This window comes from Palaemon carinicauda, chromosome 2 (genome assembly GCF_036898095.1).
Source record: "Palaemon carinicauda isolate YSFRI2023 chromosome 2, ASM3689809v2, whole genome shotgun sequence".
In the NCBI taxonomy this organism is placed as follows: Eukaryota; Metazoa; Arthropoda; class Malacostraca; order Decapoda; family Palaemonidae; genus Palaemon; species Palaemon carinicauda.
Genome location: NC_090726.1, coordinates 119,384,866 through 119,406,454, shown reverse-complemented (window position 1 = coordinate 119,406,454; position 21,589 = coordinate 119,384,866). Strand labels below are relative to the sequence as shown.

General features: G+C 43.8%; 1 protein-coding gene across 4 annotated transcripts in view; it reads left to right on the top strand.

Annotated features, from left to right (window-relative positions):
* LOC137626633 (putative glycerol kinase 5) overlaps positions 1–19,872 on the top strand; it is a 512,079-nt gene extending 492,207 nt beyond the window's left edge. The window contains exon 11 of one of the 4 annotated variants that reach the window (XM_068357673.1): positions 19,335–19,872. In XM_068357673.1, the coding sequence (XP_068213774.1) occupies positions 19,335–19,557 (223 nt within the window). In that variant the 3' untranslated portion in view covers positions 19,558–19,872. The remainder of the gene's footprint in view (positions 1–19,334) is intronic. The other 3 variants (XM_068357669.1, XM_068357663.1, XM_068357656.1) reach the window with 3 other exon arrangements.
* Positions 19,873–21,589: the final 1,717 nt, after the last annotated feature.

The following is a 21,589-nucleotide window of genomic DNA, read 5'->3' as shown; positions in this document are numbered from 1 at the left end:
CCGTATTGTTTTCGTATCTCAGGCCAGGGAGAAAATTTGGATTTAAATAATCGTAAGGAATGCGAAGGCTTCACTGTCCCTCTTTGGAAAGTATGTTTTGTAGTTTCTGATGAGATTAAAATTCAAAGCATAAAAGCAAGTTTATTTTAGCCCAATGAGAACTCTAGAGAAGACTATGCTAGATGATTATACTGTAGAGGGAATGATGATGATAGTGCCACTCCAGCTTTTGACTTTGCTACTATCAAAATGAGAGACAGATCACAAGACAGAAGACTATAGTAACTGGGATTCTTATATCCCTCTTCTCGCTAAGTAAGTGCTTCTAAAGAACTGTTTATTCCTTATATGACAAGATGGTAGTCTGGATATGTCACTCCACTCAATGAAATAACCACCCCTTAACAACCTCTTTTGTTCTGACAGTCTACAAACCATACGATATTATTAGTGATTATCTATCTACAAAGCTGGAAGACTAGCCCTTAAGAATTTTAAGCGATGTGGCAACCACCCAGACTGCTAGTTAGGGGAGGGGGAGGGTGAGTGGTAGCGGGGATTGCCAGCTACCCCTCTCACTTACACACCAGAGGAACCGAGTCCCTATTTTCTTTCGGCTTGAGGAGAACAGACGTGTGCGTGTTCCATCTTGCGCACTTGTCTAGGGCCTGAAGGGTGCTCTTGCGGCACCTTCATGTCCTCAGCTTAGACCAACTCCCATTCTATGTGTCCAACCTGCAGAGGATGTCATTTTGAGCAGAGTTCCACCTGTGAGGAGTGAAGAGAGGGGTCTGCCTCCCAGTGGGAGAGATTTGGGCGACAGAGGAAGAAGTCTAGAAGAAATTCTTTGCCTTTGGGGTCTTCCTCAAGGCCCAAGAAACCTTGGACATTTTCTCTCACCCCCGATCTCTTTTCAAAACTCCTTCTCGTTTGGCCTCTTCCAAAGGATGGTCGAGTCGAAGCGTAGACCAGCTAGTGCCAAAGCAACCTTGGGGCTCCGGGACGTAGCTGCTTCCCCTAGAGAAGCAGCATCACCCCCAACCTCAGGAGAATCATTCTCACTTTCAGATGTTCTGCAGGCTTGGACGTCACTGGGTGTGGCTGGGCATCCTTCCAAGGAGGTGCTCTTAAAACTTCTGCAGCGTGGGGTCCGGATGGTCCTTTCCCTTGTTCCTCGGAGATAGAAGTCCTGTCTCCTATGGATGCTCTTGCTGTCTGCGAGGCCCATCTCTTGCCTTCACCAGTTAGTTCTGCGCGCAGACGAGACCAGTGCTTCTGCTTGCTGACCCATTGATGATCTGGTGATGAGGAGACCTCACACCACCCTTGGATCTGTTCATCCTCCAGGAACTGTAGTCCTCTATGATCATCATTCTCCAGCTGGACGCTTGCCTTCTTTTTGCTGTTCTCCTTCACACGATCACGCGTTTCCTCGTGATTGCTGTTCTACATCAGCTCCCTGTTCGTCATCTCACCCTTCTAGACGATCTCCTACCAGACGACGCTCTCCTGCTCAGCGATCTCTGGCGCACTTGTCGTCATCTTGCCGTTCACCTGGACGCTACTTGCCATCTCTCCATTCACCAGTGCGACACTCTCTTGCTCGCCAACGCGTCATCATTCACCTGCTCGCCAATGCTTTATCATTCACCTGCTCACCAATCTCCAGCTCGCCAGATGCCGGATCACCTCTCACCATCTCACCAATCGCTAAAGTGTTACTTGCCAGACCATCGAGCTACATCCCATCGCTCTACTGTGTGTCGCTCTACTGTGCAGTGCTCGCTAATCTGTCGCTCTCCAACACACTGCTCCCTTGTGTGTCAATGTTCACCCTCCCACCACTCACCTGCTTGTCGATCTTCAGTGTGTGATCGCCAGTCACTAGCGTGGTGGAGGTCTCTGACACTTGCCCACCCTTCTCCAACATGCTCACCATCTCCCACGCGTGGATCGAAACTGATGTTTCCGTGCGTAAAAAACTCGCGGATGTTTCCATGCACTCTTCACTTACTTCCGCGAGTTTTTCATGTGCTCCCGCGAGCAAGGAAGGTCCAGCTTCCCAACATCACAGCAGTGAGGCAACAGCATCAGCGGAAAAGCCTTCAGCGATGCCACCAAGAGACAGATAGCCCATCCCTTTTCTGGAAGGATTCAGGAAACCACCAAACAAGTACGCTGGGGTTCCTATCACTCCAGATCACCCTAGAAAGATCACTCAGGAGGACCTTGAGATGCCTGTACGGATTGACCAAGTTAAGCAACCTTCTCCCCCTCAGTTTCAGCTACCAAGGCAGTATTCCCCAAAGAAGCAATCTCCAACTCCAGGCCTCCCCAAGGAAAGCTGGACCTGTCGGCTGTTGGGGAACAGTCAATGTGGTTCGATACTTTGAACAAGGCGATCAGGCAGGCAATGGGTGACCCTACCCAGCCGGCACAACAGTTCTTACCACCACAACAACTGGTCAAGCAGAGGTTGGCAGTGGCCTCTACACCGAGGATCCCTTTAGAGAAGTCGGTTTCCTTCTCCTTTTCTTCTGCTTTCCAGATGGACCCCAGGAGGAGGCCCGTTTCTAGTAGGGCCCCAGAGCCCCCTATGATTCTCTCAGCCATTGGAAGACCTCATGGAGCTGCAAGAGGGGCTCATGGAATTCAGCAGGACTACTCTCTCCTGGAGTTGAGACCGGTGCTGACGGCGAAGCAGAAGAGGAAGATGCCAAAGCAGATTCCTCCTCATGCCGATCTACATCATCCTCGCTCGAGCAGGAGCATAGGCTCTCCTCAAGAGATCTAGCTCATGCCTTACTTCAGGCCTTTGCCGATCGAAGTAGTTCCACCAGAGTTGTGACCCATCTCCAGACCACCACCAGAGGACGAGGACCCTCCTGCAAGAGAGGTTCATACCTCTACAGAATGGCAGACACCTTCCTGGCTAGAGGAATGCCTGCTGCCTTGTAGAGAGTCTAAGGATGCCAAGACAGTCCCTAAGAACTCGAAGACACGGGCAGCTCTCATGCAAGAGAGAGATAGATCTTCTCCAGTGGCAGGGGTATCAGGGGACATCCCTTCTGTTGACGACCTCGACCTACCCCAGGCTCCTATGGGTGAGAGCTTGGAGGTGGATGAAGATTTGGACTCCGATAACGACTATTTCCCTAGTGATGCTAGTCCGAAATTCCATTCGGAAGCTAAGAGTAGGGAGTCGGAATAGGCTTTCCGGTAAGTCCTAACCTGCATGTGGGCTATCTTTGGGTTGGCTAACCCGGAGATGGCCCCTCATGAAGTCAATGACTCAGTCTTGTATCATGTATATGGGACCCAACGACCACCTAAGACCAGTACAGCCCTGTCCTGGTCTAAGGGTCTGACAGCAGCCAGAAAGAAGGCATTCTATCAGATCCCCGACTCCTCTAGCTCACTTCGAGCAGACTTGTCCTCTAGACTCCTCCCACCTCCCTCCAACCAGCAGACAAGATATTATGAGGTCATGGGCGAGCCCTTTCCGGCTTTACCTCTAGGTCCTTCGGTAGAGGCCCTCTTGAGAGGTATCCTATTCGAGAGGTTTTCTGGGCTTCCACCCTTGTTTTCAGCATCTGAGATCTTTTAACATGCTGAAAGTGGTGAGGTAGGCCATACAGGCTGATTTTTGGCTTGATCTGTTTTTGAGGTGAGTGGGCCACTTTGTTAGAACTGAGGATTGTTCCAAGGAATCTACAAGGAGGTCCATGGAAATCTTCCTCTTGACAGGCACTTGTACTTTGGAATTCCTTTCTCACCAGGTTGTTAACATATGGGCGAATGCAGTTCTCAAGAAGCAAGATGCTATGATTGAAAGGTTTCACAGACAAATCCCAAGGCTGAGATTACTAGACTCAGGAACTCCACGCTTGACGGTGCAGCCTTATTCAAGCTGGAAGAGGTCGAGAAGGTAGCAGGACAGGATTAGAAATGGAACTATAAGAGAGATTACTTGAGTGCCATGTGTGGATTAGATCATGGTGAGGGGTAGATGGAGATGGTTTGGGCATGCTCTTTGCACTCCCCAAGAGAAATTAGTCCACCAAACTTTCAATTGGGCTTCACAAGGCACTAGAAGAGTTGGAAGACCCAGGCCTACATGGCTAAGGACTATGAAACGTGAAGTAGATGATGAATGGAGAAATATTAATTTACAAGCTCAAGATAGAGATGAGTGGTGAAATCTAACCGAGGCCCTTTGCATTATTTAATAGGCATTGGAGGATATGATTATGATGGTGAACTTACTGTCTTCAATTATATGTTTGGAGCAGATAATGATGTCAAGTCAACTTTGATAGAACTATTCCAAGTTTCACAAATAATTTGAGACTTAATTCTTAACAAACCATGTAAATCAATAAAAGGGGTAAAAGGACACTAGTTGTACTAAATCTACATACTACCTGCAGAGATTTTTTAAGGTGTTAAGTGGGAACTCATTAGTCCAGGAAAGTCTCCCTACGTCAGTTCCTAAAAGATCAACAGGGAAGGAGAAGGAGCACTAACACTCAGGGCACGAACGCCCTGCTAATAACTTTACTGATGTAGTTCACTAACCATCACTCTTAAATGCAAAAAAGGAAATTGTACTCTGTCCAGAGGCCAGAAAACTCCACATGTGAAATAAAAGTAATTTAATGGCCTACTCTAGCTTTGTCAGGTCTAAGGTCATCTACACTCTTAGGCTCTGTTTTGGCCCCGTCCCAGGGACCCCATTGAGATGCTGGACGGGAATCTTACGTTAAGTAATAATTGAGACAATGGCAAAAAAATGGGAGCAGTGATGCAAAGGAAAGTTTAAAGATATGGATATTTACTTTTGAAGCAGATAGATTCAACACCAAGTTACTCGCTAACACACTTGACTTACTTAGGCTTACTCCTTTCAAAATATCGGGTATACTGTCCCAATATTAAATAATCGTAAGACATAATCAAATAAATACAGGAGGAGAAATACGACGAGGTTCAATTAACCTAATCTTAATTTATTACATAAATTTACATTAAAAGAAACGGACATCTTAACAAACACAAAATGTAAAACGCAAATTAATGAAAAATATGGTTGATCAGACTCGTGGTCTTCTGCAATGGTCTCGAAAGTAAAAATGATACAGCATAAAAAAAAAAAAAAACTACACACAGTCCCACCGCACACATCCTGAAATATGTAATAGCCAGCTAAACCTAAATCATGTAAGAATTATTTTAAGCTAAAATTGGGGGAAAAACTAAGTAGCCACGTATTGGTACCTGCACTCCTTGGAATACCGTCCTTTTCCTCAAATGGCTGTTGACTGTGGCTGCACACTTTGCACTTTGCACCCTTGACTGGCCCACCCCTGGAATCCTTGCTTGTGGTAGATAGAGTCTCCCAGGCTCGTACCTTCTCTATCTCCAGCCGCAGGTCCTTGTGTGAATCGAGTTTTGGGAGGGGTGGGGTGAGCCAGAGGAGCAGATTCACTGACCATGCCGGTCAGCCAATAACCACTGCTTGAGTACGAATAGGGCGATAATAGGGTCGTACGGGTTCATCTGGCTTCACCTTTCAAAACAGGTGACGGACGTTGAGCGCAGGGAACCCAGTGGAGGGGGCATCTCGGGACTCTAGGACAGGGCAATATATTATTTTAAGGAGTGCATAGGAGGCGGGATTTTGCACAAAATACTTAGAAAAATATTGCTGCTCTAACGGAGTTTACATATACAATAATCCTACCTATTCTGGCTTGCTAAAAATTAAGGGTTTAAATAATAAATTAGCAATGGTCTAGTGCGATGGGCAAACATCTTAAAATTAACAAATCTTAATTGGTATTGAGAAATAAAAGCTGCTTTCAAGTCAGCAGTATTAAAACTATATTCAAAACCAGTTTAATATTTTATCTTGCACCAAGTAGTTTAAGGAAAGAACCACTTTACACTCGCTAAGGCTTTTGCTATGCGTAGCTACGCTGTGACGTCACGAGCATGGCGTATGCTATTGTCAACAAGTTTAGTTGATTTAAAATAGTTCTCCTGGTGTTTCAGTAAAGAAAACCTAATGTAGGAGAGAACGTTTAAGGGGTTGCTACAGTATTAGTAGAGAGCCTAGATGCAAAAGGAAGAAGAAGAGTGAAGAAAAATTCTTCACAGTACCTTTATTCCAGAAAATTTATAGCAATAATAAAATAGACATCTTAGCACTATCAAAATCAACAAGGAATAGAAGACTAGTCAACAAAATTTACAGTACACTCAACAATTACCAAAAGTACCAAGAAAAAATAAATGGAAATGTTTCTTAACCAATTATTCTCATAAACTTAGACCAGAGGTCTATTGTTAACATTCTATACTTTAGTCAAAATAAAGTATGAGGTCAGACATGAGATACAACGCAATTAAAATTATAAAAACCAAAATTCATCAATTACAATAAATTCTGCACACAAAGACCTGGATGTTAAAGCCAGACAATGAACTACAAAATGAATGATCTAATCTAAAGGGAGAAGTGCCACGTAAAAATACAGCTCAGATAATTAGTTTTCTGTAATCCCGTGTCTGTAACTATGGCTGCGTCATGGGAATAACATGTTTTTTTATGATTCACCCCAGTGTTCCTTGTTTTACAGTAGACCGGGGTCGCGAATCCGGGATGATTTTCTGTCTATGGTTACCACCACAACAAAGTCAGAATCACAGGAATGCCTCCATCCTCTTGTGAACCATCAATTAGTGGCTCAGGGAAATATGTCTAGCCAGAAGTCAAACACCACTACAGGTGGGTGTTTCCAAGGTGAATGGTGCATCTTGTTGGGTGAATCATTTGTTCTCACCTCCAAACAGAAGAAAATCGACTTACGCCTTGATGGGCCATATTGAGATTACAACACATGGCTTAATGGGCTTGTAGTAAGTGAGTTTTATGGAGGTTAGCCAGAATACAAGAAGTAATCTTACAGCTCCAGGAAAATTTACATAAGAATAAGCCTAACTATCTGGCGTACAAAAAATTAAATTATTAAAGAGTAGCCTACTCGGCAAATGGCAGTGTGAAACGGACAAATAAATTTTCCTATGCTATCAAACTTGAGTTGAAGTCTGGGAGATGAAAATTAAATACATATGAATTAACAAAATGTGAATTATAATCGAACCAATTGTAAGTAATTTATTTAAAAATACACAGCTTAAAGAATAGTCTAAAAGAACCAACGTATCCGCGGCGTATTTTGTAAACAGAGGAGTCTATCATCAATCTTGGTGGATAAAAAACGGAAATTTGTAACTCAAATCATTACAAAGTGCCTTCAAAATGAAACAGAGGAGAAGAACAAGCCCGAAAAATGGAAAAAGTCTAAAACAAAAATGATAAAAAAGGTAAAGAAACCCACAGTAAAAGATCTAAGACCGATTGCCCTTATAAATGCCTCATACAAAATATTTAAGGCCCTCATGAAATAGAAGAACACCTTGAGAGAAATATGGAGATGAAAGAAACGCAAGCCGGGTTCACAAAAGGAGGAAGAGTAGAAGATAACATATTTTTTGGGCTCAAGCCATGACGTCCTGATGGAAGGTTCCTTCGGTAGCTTCCTTGGGTATATTTAACTACAAGGATATTCCCAGAGAATTAAACCACAGGTTATCACAGAATTCTAACTTCTGGTGCGAGTACCCTAAAGGTTTCCCTCTAGAATATCGTATATCAACAGGGGACGTATGTATTAACACGCCACATAGCTATCTGCACCCCATATAGAGTTAACACTTCGATATGGAAAGGTGGAGAATAACTGGGGAGCCGTTCCACAGTTACACTCATCCGTGGCTGCTTTTGGTACTCGAAACGTAAACAAACGGGCGCCATTGCTAAATGACGTCACGTCCGTCCTCATCCTTCTGCTTGTAGCGCCTTGCTCTAGTCGGATTTCCCCTTGTGGGATTTTTATCGACTTACATCGCTGTTATGTCTTTACCTTCAGCCTCGCCTTCTTCTGGAAAGTTGAGTACCAGATCCCAGTATTGTTTAAATAAGCTCTAGCTGTAAAGTAACTTCTACTTTTCGTAAAATATTGTGTTTTGTGGCAGAGCTGTGCCGCTACCGGACGCGCCATTTTATGGCGTCGCTGTTCTTTTGTATGCCTTATTTAGCTACCCAGAACAGCTTTATCCGGCCTCTTAACTAATTGATATTGTTAGTTATTTAGTCTTCATAGCTAGGAATTACGTATATCGTGTTTTAACGCTCTACTACTCGTTCGTCGTTCGACCCCATACTAGATCGCTAGCTTAGCCCCTAGGCTAGATAGCCTAGCACTTGTGTTCATGCATGATATATACCAGTGATCCTAGGTTAAGTTATGAAGATTGTGGCATTATTTAACATACTGTTAACTGTGATGTAAGTGTTTTCGCCTTCAGGGACCATATAGGGGATCGGTTTGATTGCGTTCCTTTCCAACCTAACCTAAATGTAGGAATCCCTATATGCTCCCTTAATACCCTGCCTGCGGGCATTCCCTCTGTGTGGCCATGCTTCCCCTTCTATATAGGGGAATCTTGTCCACAATCAGAGTATTTATCGCTTTTCAGTCTACCCTAAGGGAATGATCCCCCCTTAGGGTTGCGACCGAGAAATAGGAACGGCTCTGCCCTTCCACAGTTGCATCTGGTTGGGTTACTCATCCCTTCCTGCAACTTGCGATGTGTCTTTCAGCCTACTTAGCCTAGGAATTAACTCTCCTTATCTAGGTTAGGCTTTGGGGGGGGGCCAGTTCTGTACTTTTATAGTTTGAGACGGTACTCCTGTACCAATCTCATTCTGGTTACCTAACCTAGGCTAGGGAGCGTTCTCCCTATCCTTGGTGGCCGTTCTTGTACAGAGCCTCCACTATGAAAGACCCCTCTTCTTCTCCCTCCCCACCTATCCCTTTGGTGTAGGCTTGCCTATACACATCTGCCCTTAGTCCTACAGCTCCTCCCCTGGGGTAGAGTGGTAGGGCTATCTTGTTCTCCTGCTGAGCTTGGCGCTCTGGAACATATACCCTTCATAGCGTTCTATGGGGGTAGCCACTGGCAGCGGTTCGGCCAGCAGGGGGTTCCACCTCTTGAGTGCACTCTAACCCTCCCTTGGGTTATCCCAGGCACCCAGCCGACTGCCGGCCCCCTGCCGTTGGATGCTAGGAGTACCTACTCCTTTCATGAGTGCATTCTCTCCGGAGGGATGCCGGAGGGGTATGTGGTCTTACCCCTCCAATCCCTCCTTACCTGTCTCTCCTTCTATCATGGTGCCGGTCCCTTGCCGCCTCTACTGCCGGCGATACTGCCTTACCTCTGGTGACACTCTTTCATAAGATTCCCCCCCTCCTCTAAGTCATCAGCCTTCCGTGTGCTGGAGACTACCGCCTTCCGTCGGCATACAGCCGATGTCCCACCCCTCCCTTTACCTAGTTTCAGCTGGCCGACCTTCGGGGCCGGCCACCGGCGTGCCGGCATTGATTGCCGGCGATCTAGGTATACTACCTTATGCATAATTATCTTATGAACTGATCCAAGCTCACCAGGCCGGCAGCCGAGCCTCCGCCTCCTGCCGGAGACCCGCCGCTGTGCTGGCGGTCGGCAAGATGGTATTATGCTTAGATACTCAATGTGTCTGTCTTGATGCCTTCCACCCTGCTAGATCGGCCTCCGGCGTACCGTCGGCCTGGCGGCACCCTCCAGAGACGTCAAGGGACATGCACCCCTTCTCATACCTGCCGACAACATGTCGACAGTCATCACACTGCAGCCAGATGGCTTAGCCACTTCTATATATAGGTATTGTCTTACCATCTAAATCTGTGGCTGTGCTGTCTGCTTGCATATTACAATATTCCAGCATACTCTGTGTGTCTTAGCACGGTCGATTGCCGGAACCTATATCTAATACGGGTCTCCTATTACCCTTCTACCCCAGGGAACTGAGTGGTCTCAGCCCCTGATACACCTCGCAGGCAATTCCTGTTAGAGGCTTAGCTTCTACCCACCACGGTTTATCCACATGGATTTCCGTTTTGTGACCTTCGGCCACAAAAGAAATTGCCTAATGATAAGGTTACGGTAACCGGCTGGGCGGGATTCACAAGTATGTGTCTATCTACTTCCTTTCCCGCTCTCTACTCTTAAACATTATAATACTTATGAATTATTAAATGTTTTAAATAAAATTTTGATTAATTAATCTTAATCTTAGAGTAATGTAAGTCATTTTTATGCCTTCCATGTACTCATGATCTCTTTCTTTTACAGGAGGAGTATATGAAGTGCGAAAGCAACTTCTGCGGAGTGAAGCGGCCGGACTTCTACGGGCACAAGGCGTGTCGGACCCACGCGCCCTACGCCGCCAAGAAAGGCGACCTGAAATTCTGGGACCCGCAGCACTGTACAGTCTGCAAGAGTCGTCTGGTCGAAGCGTTCGACGATCCTCCTTCAGCGGAGGCAAGGGACAACGCTCGAGAGAAGCTACGCAAGTGGGTGCGTGGCTTCCAGAAGAACGCCACCGGACCGTATCTCGCCACCGAAGATTTGAGGGCCTTGCTGTTTCCAAAGGCATCTAAAGACTCAGTGGTCCCCAGTGATCAGATTCCCACCGTCCAGATAGTGGTGGAACCTGATATTGTCATGGCCCAGTCCATGCATGAGTGCCGTCTAGATTCTGACAACGCGGAACGTATGTCGGAAGTGTCGGAAGGGACGAAGAGGAACCTCATGGGCGAGGAGCTCGACTATGAGGAAGATCAGGTGGAATACCCTGATTCGGAGCATGAGGTCGCTCCCACTCCTACCCCCGCACCGACTCCTGCACCGGCTGAGGAACCCGTTCCTTCGAGTTTTGCCACCCCGGACCCTCTCCCATCAGGCACTCAGGAGGTCTTCAAGATGCTTGAAGCCCTCATGGAAAGAAAACTTCGTGAGACCCACGAGCTATTTAGGTCTAACTTAGGAAGTTTTAAACAACCGAAACGGATTTCGGTCAAGGACCTCCCTGCTTGCTCGGATACTAACCCATGGAGGTATGCCGAGCACATGCCGATCACCACTGGCAAGATCTTCATCAGTGAGAAGGCTGGCTCGATCGTGTTGGAAGAAGTGGAATTCTTCCCGAATTTCGAGGCTTATCCGGACTGTTACGTCCGGCTCAGGTCCGAACCAGCCTCTGAAGAAGAGACCGAACCGAAGGAGGTAATCGTGTTCGCTCTCGTGAAGGCCTAGGCTATGCTAGCCAATGCGGTGAAGAGTAGGGGCTTCACCAACTCCAAGATGCCAGCGCTTAGCAAAAAGCACCCAACCTTCGTTGCGCCGAACAATGCGACCTTCCCCTTTATAGAAAAGGCCTTCACTGCGGTCTTGAAAGCAGTGGAAGAAGGGAAACCTTGCCCTGTACTGGAGGAGTGCAGACTCTTCTCCCTTACTGTTCCCCCTGATGATAGACACTGGAAAGACGTCCAGTCAACATTCACAGTGGGGAAGTTAGAGCCTGACGTTGCCGGTCTTCAGTTTAATGAGGACCTCCCAAAGCTTAATGATCACCTCCTTCGTAGGGAACAAGATACGAAGGAGAGGCTTGCCGCATCGCTGTCCCTCCAGGTACAGCTCGAAGTCATGGCCGGAGACACTAGAATCCCGGACTTCTACATGGTCCTAGCCAAAACGCATTTGGCAACGGTAATGAAGGACCTGTACAGCTTCACTAGGGCTCGCAGAGCCTGTCGTGAATTCGTGTTTGCAAACGCGACGGTGAAACACGAACCCCGGAGGCTGATTTCCTCAAATATCTGGGGTAAATACCTCTTTCCATCCTCCTTGGTGAAAGAGATTGCTGACAAGGCTGCCACGGAGAACAGGAACCTTCTCCATAATTGGGGCATGTCGAAGAAAAGGAAATCCTCTCAGGACGATGGCCCTCAACCTAAGAGGAAACCTCAAAAGCCCAAACCCCAGCAACGTCAACAGAGACGGCAGTTTCCGGGTTCCGCTACTCCCCAAGTGGCAGCTCAGCCACAGCAGACCTTTCAGCTGGTCACCCAACCGGTGGTATCGCAGTCACCGGTCTTTACCCCTGCATTTGAGCAGCACACCACTACCTTTCGTCCCAGAGGTAGAGTCTCAAACAGAGGTTCCGGCAGAGATTCGTCTCGCCGCCCCTCCAGAGGCAGAGGAGGAAGGGGAGCTAGCGGCCGAGGTGGCAAACCCTCTGGAAACCAGAAGCAATGAAGTGCTTCCGGTGGGAGGAAGACTCCGCCAATTCCAGGATCGTTGGACCTTCGATCCCTGGGCACACAGCATCGTCAAGAAGGGACTAGGCTGGAGCTGGACACAACAACCCCCAGCCTTCCAGCAATTCTTCCAACAGTCAACCCCCCGCCTGGAAGAATACGTCCTGGAACTCTTGAACAAGAAGGTGATCAGGAGGGTAAAGTCAACCAGGTTCCAAGGGAGACTATTTTGCGTTCCCAAGAAGGACTCCGACAAACTCAGAGTCATTCTAGACTTATCCCCCCTCAACAAGTTCATTGCGAACAACAAGTTCAAGATGCTGACTCTTCAACAAATAAGGACCCTTCTGCCTCAAGGGGCCTACACGGTCTCCATAGACCTGGCGGATGCCTACTGGCACGTTCCAATGAACCATCACGCTTCCTCCTACCTAGGATTTCGACTCCAAAGGAAAAGTTACGCCTTCAGGGCCATGACCTTTGGGCTCAACGTGGCCCCACGGATCTTCACCAAGCTAGCAGACGCCATCGTCCAACAGCTCCGCCTTCGCGGCGTCCAAGTGATGGCTTACCTAGACGACTGGCTGGTCTGGGAGACATCGCCCGAAGATTGTGTACGATCCTGCAACAAAGTCACCCAGTTCCTAGAATATCTGGGATTCAAGATTAACGCCGAGAAATCTCGCCTCTCTCCAGCTCAGAAGTTCCAATGGTTGGGAATCCATTGGGATCTTCAGTCACACCGCCTTTCCATCCCGCAGAAGAAAAGGAAGGAAATAGCAGGGTCTGTCAGAAAACTGCTGAAATCCAAATGGATCTCAAGACGACAGCAGGAACAAGTTCTAGGCTCTCTACAGTTCGCCTCTGTGACAAACCCAGTGCTTCGTGCACAGCTAAAGGATGCCGCGGGAGTCTGGAGACGTTCTGCATCCATCGCTCGAAGAGACCTCAAGAGAAGGCTCTCAAACAGACTTCGCTTACTATTAAAGCCGTGGTCAGAAGCAAAGGCCCTGAAAAGGTCCATTCCTCTTCAAAACCCGCCTCCATCGCTCAACATCCACACGGACGCTTCACTGGAGGGTTGGGGAGGTCACTCCCACCAACGACAGGTTCAAGGAACATGGTCTCCCCTATTCAAGACGTTTCACATCAACATCTTGGAGGCCATGGCGGTCCTTCTCACCCTGAAGATCCACATCCGTCTGACTCTGGACAACTCGGTGGTAGTCAGATGTCTCAATCGTCAGGGCTCGAGATCGCCCCAGATAAATCAGGTACTTCTTCCAATCTTCCGTCTGGCAGAAAAGAAGAAATGGCACCTGTCTGCAGTTCACCTACAAGGATTCCGCAACGTGACGGCGGACGCTCTATCACGGACAAACCCAATAGAGTCGGAATGGTCTCTAGACGCAAGATCATTTTCCTTCATCTCTCGCCAAGTCCCGGAACTTCAGATCGATCTCTTCGCAACGAGCGACAACAATCAACTTCCTCGATATGTGGCCCTGTACGAGGACCCCAAGGCAGAAGCAGTGGATGCCATGTCACTGATTGGAACAGGTGGTCCAGGATATACCTGTTCCCTCCCCCCAACCTTCTGCTGAAAGTCCTCTCTAAAGTGAGAACCTTTAAAGGGACAGCGGCCCTAGTGGCTCCCAAGTGGCCCCAGAGCAATTGGTATCCCCTGGTCCTGGAGCTGCAGCCCACGCTGATCCCCCTCCCGGGCCCAGTTCTCTCTCAGCAAGTACAGAAGTCGACTGTCTTCAATTCATCACTGAAAGTCAGGGACCTTCATCTCATGATTTTCTCTCCCTAGCCGCAAAGAAAAGGTTTGGGATCTCGAAGAAAAGTCTAGACTTCCTCGAGGAATACAAGACCGAATCCACACGACGGCAATACGAATCCTCTTGGAGAAAGTGGGTCTCGTTCATCAAAGCAAAAAATCCTACGGAAATCACCATTGATTTTTGCATGTCCTTCTTCATTCACCTTCATGGACAAGGCTTAGCAGTCAACACGATTTCTACCTGCAAATCGGCTTTGACTACGCCTTCCAGATTGATCTGTCCAGCGATATCTTCAATAAACTACCAAAGGCATGCGCTAGACTACGCCCAGCACCTCCGCCAAAACCTATCTCCTGGTCCCTGGACAAGGTGCTCCATTTTGCGTCTAACTTGGACAACGATTCGTGTCCTCTCAAGGACCTGACTCAAAAAGTTATCTTGCTTTTTGCTCTCGCCTCAGGAGCCCGAGTCAGCGAAATAGTGGCATTATCAAGAGACGAGGGTCATATCCTGTTCGTAGATACAGGAGAACTTACCCTCTTTCCTGATCCGACGTTTCTCGCAAAAAATGAATTACCCACCAAGAGATGGGGCCCCTGGAGAATCTGCCCCCTGAAGGAAGATGTCTCTCTATGTCCAGTGGAGAGTCTCAAGGTCTATCTTCGAAGAACTTCAGACTTCGGTGGAGGTCAACTCTTCAAAGGAGAAACATCGGGTAGCGACCTGTCACTGAAACAACTAAGAGCGAAAACCACCTACTTCATTCGCAGAGCGGATCCTGACAGTACACCCGCAGGTCATGATCCTAGAAAAGTCGCGTCTTCTCTGAATTTCTTCCAGAGTATGGATTTCGAAAGCCTCAAGAGCTTCACGGGGTGGAAATCGTCGCACGTTTTCTTCAAGCACTACGCAAAGCAAGTGCATGAAGTTAAACATTTCGTGGTAGCCGCAGGTATTGTTATGAAACCTGCCGTTTAACTCTGCATAGAACAGCGAGTTACTTGGGACTTTAACTCTACGGGTGCCTGTGTTGACCCTTCTGTGATACATAGTGATTTCATGGACACTTAGTGTTTCTAATAGACTGTTCTTATCAAAGTGAAATGTCATAGACTTCACATGAGTGCCACATGCTCTAGGGCATGATGTGTTTTTTCTTTGATAAAGACTGACGTTCCTCCGGAACTTGTGTTTCTAAATGTGAAATTTCTTTCAGATTCAAGATTGAAGTCTTTTATTTTCTATGTACATTATTCTTATTATTGTAAATTAACTTTACACCCTTTATTGCAATTATTATTACTATAACCTGCAATTTATGAAATAAAATGTCTATTTTATTACTTGTGCATCTCTCTTCGCTCCTATTACCATTATGAAATACATGATTGTCATAGTTTCATTTACCCCTTTCCTTTGGAATGAGAAGAATAATATAAATTATCTGTATTATATACTCACCCATGCTGTGTAATATTCCTACTTGAATACTTACCTTCGTCATGCCTTCGAGACCAGATTGATCTCTAATCCATGGAGTATAGTGATTAATTATCACTTGTCTACACTTGAGAATATTCCTACCCGAATATTAACCTTCTGTCTTGTCTCCGAGTCATACGCGAACTCTCCGCAGGGTGAGTAGCCCTTCGATGACCACTTCGGATTTTGATATAATCCGCCGGGACTTCTCTGCCAGGGGGGCAGGAAGCTGGATCCTCACGGAACCTCTACCGAGGTCACATTACATACCTCTATTCGGAGCCCTTGGCACTTACTTTAAAAAAGGGGAAATTTTCCACGATACATTGATTCTCTGGTACTCTTCCATCAGGACGTCATGGCTTGAGCCCAAAAAACGGATTTTGAGTGAAGCGAAAAATCTATTTTTGGGTGAGATAGCCATGACGTCCTGATGGACCCTCCCTTCTATTCTAGTCCAGCCTTTCAGGCCCCGCCCTGTCCTGCTGTATCATGGAGATTAGCAAGGAGCTGGCATCAGGATGAGGACGGACGTGACGTCATTTAGCAATGGCGCCCGTTTGTTTACGTTTCGAGTACCAAAAGCAGCCACGGATGGGTGTAACTGTGGAACGGCTCCCCAGTTATTCTCCACCTTTCCATATCGAAGTGTTAACTCTATATGGGGTGCAGATAGCTATGTGGCGTGTTAATACATACGTCCCCTGTTGATATACGATATCCTAGAGGGAAACCTTTAGGGTACTCGCACCAGAAGTTAGAATACTGTGATAACCTGTGGTTTAATTCTCTGGGAATATCCTTGTAGTTAAATATACCCAAGGAAGCTACCGAAGGAACCTTCTATTAGGACGTCATGGCTATCTCACCCAAAAATAGATTTTTCGCTTCGCTCAAAATCTGTTTATTTTACAATACTGTGTAGAAGAAAGCTACAAAAGGAAGGAAAGTTTAATAGTAATTTCAATAGATTTCAAAAAAGCATATGACTCAATAAAGAGGGAAAAAATAATAGAAATTATGAAAGAATATAGAATACACCCAAATGTAATAGATACATTGGAAGAAATCTACGAAGGAGACAAAACCAAAATAAACATAGGATATGAATTAGATAAAGAATTTGAAGTAACGAGTGGGATAAAACAAGGATGTACAGGGTCAACTACTCTATTTAAACTAATTACATATAAAATAATAAATGAATTGGAAAAAAAAGGAAAAGGCTTTGAAAACGAAATAATAAAGATTAGGGCATTGTTCTTTGCAGATGACGGTCTAATTATAGCAAAAAATATAGTAGATGCAGAAGCAAACATAAAAATACTAGTAGAAATATGTAGAGAATGTGGGCTAGAAATAAACAAAAATAAGAGTCATATAATCATATATAATATGAAAGAAAAACCGGAAGAAATAGAGGGTATTAAAGTAACAGATAGCATAAAATACTTGGGAATAGAGATAGAAGGGAAAAGAAATATGTTTAAAAAACAAAAGAAGAAAATGATGGAAAAGGCAGAAAAGCTAGCTAACTTAACCTACTCAATTATTACGAAAAGCTGCCACAAAATACTGATAGGAAAAACATATTGGAAAAATGAAGCCTTACCGGGAATACTGTATGGCACGGCAGTAATGAACGTGACAGAAAGTGAAATAAAACTATTACAGCAGATTGAAAACGGAGTAGGAAGAAAAATTTTGGGAGCACCACCATATGCAGCAGTAGCAACACTACGGGGAGATATAGGAATGTCCGAAATGAAAACTAGGATAGCAAGAGGAAGGCTAAGGTTTGTGAAAGTGATAGAAGAGGGGGGAAATGATTTGCTGAAGACAATTCTGGAAGAAATTAAAGAAAATGAAAATAACAGGTGGATGAAAGAGACTAGAAAATGGATTAAAGATATGGAAATGAACGATAGAACCTTTAGAAGAATGGGAAGAGAAGAGCTTAAGGCCAAAATTAGAGAAGTAGATGGTAAAAAGTGGAGGGATGAGATAAATGAGAAAAATAGTTTAGAAATATACGAACAAGAAAAAGGGCAAATAGGAGAAGAAATGTTTTATGGTAACAAACCTAATTCTATTATTATGGGCAAACTGTTTGAAATTAAATGATAGAAAAAGACATGAAGCAGGAGGTAGGGTAGAATGCAAACTATGTGGGGCAGTTAATGAAGACCTCGCCCACTTCATTCTTGACTGTCCAGACCTCAGTGACGAAAGAAGAAAAATAGTGGAATTGCAACAGCCGTATGAAGAAGAAAAGAAGATAATAGGAAACGTGCTGTTCAAGAAAGAAGGAATAGAGAAAAGAAAAGAATATATTTATCAAATGTGGAAAAAAAAGAGAGAAGAAAATTAAAGAATTAGAATAAAGAAGAAAACCAAGGAGGTGCCGTTGGAAAGGCGAATCCCTCCGCCCAACAACAACAACAACAACAACAACAACAACAACCAATTTGCGCAAGCAATAGAAGCAGTGATATCAGGGGTAACTAAACTCTATTATATACAAGCTAAAGGAAATGGGATAAACATAAAAAGTGAAGGAAATTCCTCACAATGCTTTAGGGTTGTGGTCTATAACCTTTCAAATTAAGTTTTTTTTTTTTGGGGGGGGGGGTTTGAAATATATTTGCTGTTTCACTTTAATTATATTTTTGTTACATAAATGGGTAATTAGGTGATAGAGTAATATTTAGAAATGTCATTTGGATTTTAGAGTATCCAAAAGCCTAGACTGCAGGTAAGTCTAGGATATATTATGTAATTGATTATGGGAAACTAAATTCCCTAGCTCTTTTCTTCACTGGCTACCCACCACCGCTAGAGTGTGAAAATATCAAAATCACCGGGAAGTTCATAGAAATGAACGTAAGTTTGATAATTAAATTTTTCATTTCTGTATTCGCCTGATGTTCATATGCATGCCCACCCACCTCCCCACTGGCTACTGGCTTCAAGAAGATTGTGAATTATTTCGACTTTGAACCTGAAGAAGCGATACGACATGGGCAGCTTGTTATTGTTGGTGCATGCTGGCACGTCTCATTACTTTACTATAAGCATTAATATATTGAAGGTTAAAAACGAAAAATAAAATAATTCAAATTTTAATGCATAACATTGACATACCGAGCTTCCATAAAAAAAAGCAATATAAATAAACATCAGAGGATTATAGAAATTAAATTTTGTCATTAAAATTCCGTTTATGGCAGAGTTTTGTGGCCGTGATTTTTTGTGATCTTTAGTGACCTGAATAAGTATTAGGAAGGTTAGACCTTTATTTGTACTAGTATTTTGAAATTAGATATTAATGAAGGCATGGTTTGATATGTTTGCTTCACACTTTGAAATTCAAAATGTTCTCCTGAGTATTGTTTCTTGTAAATATAAAGACAATGATTCTAAACTTATTTTTTATGAGTTAAGTAGGTGCATAGTTCCTACATTCTTCATATTGCACTTTATAGTCTGCCTCTCCATGCTGGATTGAGTAGCTGTTATTTTAGATAGAAGGCCATGTAGTTTTACAATAATTTGGTTTGAGTTAAGCATACTGTAAGTGCATTGGAAGAACTGGTAGTATTTTATAACTTTTGGTAGTTTGAGGTTGTAAATGTACTATTACTTTCTGCATTTGTTGGGTATTTACCCGTACATAGCATTGATATTTTTTTATCTCATATAGATTGCCTTCATACATTTCTTATGTTTCACAGAGTTCCAGGATATATCTAAAGGTATAATTGGTGATGAATTCATTCTTTTAATTGTTTGCTTTCAGAGTGGATGGTGGAGTATCTCAGAATGATTTTATGATGCAGATGATTGCTACTCTGACAGGAAAGACGGTTGAGAGACCCATTGATACTGAGGCTTCAGCTCTTGGCTGTGCTTTTTTAGCTGGTATTGGTGCAGGTATTGCTAGTCAACTTTGTATTTTATCATATTATAGTATTTTGAAACTACTATCTGGCTTCCTTACAGTATCAGCTGAACTCCAGTAGAGCAACGCACAATGTATTTGATTTGCCAGTAGCCTAAATTCACATTATTTTAATTATTCTTACATGAAATTTGTAGGGTATTCCTTTAAACAATATAAGAAAAACTGACCATAGCAAAAGAAAACACGGTTCTCCCAAACCTGTTCTGACGCAGCTTAACCTTTTCACTCACCCCAAAAGTAAACTATGCAATCCTCTAAATTCCCATGGTTTGACTGGACAGTTTTTTTTCTGTTGTTTCCTTCATGTTTTTTTTTTATTGAATTTTTGTTTTGAATCAATTTGACCACTTTTTGGGGAAATGTAGGGTGAACAGCTGTTAAAATTATAAGACTGACTACTCTAGTTGTTTTCATGGGTGAATGAGTTGAATTTGTGTATTGCGGTAACCCCGTAACAAGATCCATTGATCGTTCTTTACACTGGATATTTGAGATGTATTTAAATCTTAGTTTAAGGAGCTAAATATGGTTTTAATTATTCAGTGTAACTTATTCTTAATCATGTGGTTTCTACTTCCCTTGCTAAAGAAATTTTGGAGGGTTTTAATAACCTGTCTTCGATTATGATTTAAGATTATTTATTAGACATATCAGAAGTGTTAGCGTTTGAAACTATGCACCTCCTCTTTGAAATAGGCTGTTAACCAATACAGTAGCATTCAGGGTTGAAATATCCTATATGATTTCAACTACTAGTTTTACTCGAGCCTTTGTGTCAAGACAACGTAGAGTGTTCACACCAGGTATGTATTCAGTTGTGAACTGGAGTCAAACATTCTCTGCGCATGGACTTCTGGTTCGAATTGAACATTTTCCCATGCATATATTGTGGAGGGCTGTATGCCTTTTTTGAGGTGAGAATATTACGAGGGTTTTAAGCCATATCTGACAAAATGTATTTTTAGATGTAACATGATTGTCTAGCCCAGGGCTGTTTTTTAAGAGTAACACTGTTAGAGTATGAAATATCTACTTTTGTAACTTGGTTGAATCATATCTTGTATTTTACTGTCCATTTTGTTCTAGTTTAAGGAAGAATATGCCATATATTTGTTTCAAACCCTTATATTCCATTAGGGGATTAAACGAATGCAATTTCTTATTTCTTTTCACAAAAATCATGCCCTATTGACGACTGAAACTTGAGTTTGAAGGTTTTTAGCTATTACAAGGCCATTTGCTGCAGTCATAGTTTTGGCCAAAGAATTCTAACAAAGTATGCTATCTTTGGTGTTCAAGATATCATTATATTATAATGTGTAAATGGATAATGCTTGGATTGGTCTTAGTCATACGTGCATTCAAGAATGGCGCAATCTTTCTTTTGCTGAAATATTCTAATTTTATCAACATCAACATGTGTGTGGCTGGAGCTAGTGTGATTTGCTCTCATTAACTTTTAGGTTTAACAAATTTTCAGAATCCATGGTATGCTTTTTGTTAGGGTACTGGCTTTTTGTTTTTATTAGTCTTGGACCCGTCTTCTAATTCTTTTTTTAAGTGAATTGTGCAGCTACAGCTTCCAATTGTTTGTAAAGAGATTTGTTAATGAGCATTGTCTTTTTTCATTGGTAGAGCACTTTCACCAAAACTTCCCCTAATAAGGTTTAGAGAGAGTGGAAGGCTAAGTATTTTTTTTTTAATGCTGTGCTCTTTTGTTACCTAGCTGTCTTGTAGGATTAAACACTCGAGAGCATAGATATCAATTATCCATAATCATTTCTCATGTTTACCCCAAAGCCCGTGGACAATTGAGGAGATAGCCATTTACTTCCTGGTACCTTTTACAAAGAGGTTTGACAATTTTGAAGTTCCATTCCTCCTAACTGACTGTGTTGTTATGTCTTTACATTTTAGGAGTGGATTTCTTGGTATCCTTGGGATCATTTACTTTAGCAGGTATCTTTAAAGGTGACAGTATTTTTGGTGGATTGGAGTTGTTCTCCAAATTGCATGACTCGCTATCTGCCTCATTATCTGTTACTTTTGAGGCTGATATATGAAAATGAGAGGTAGATGGCTTTGAACCT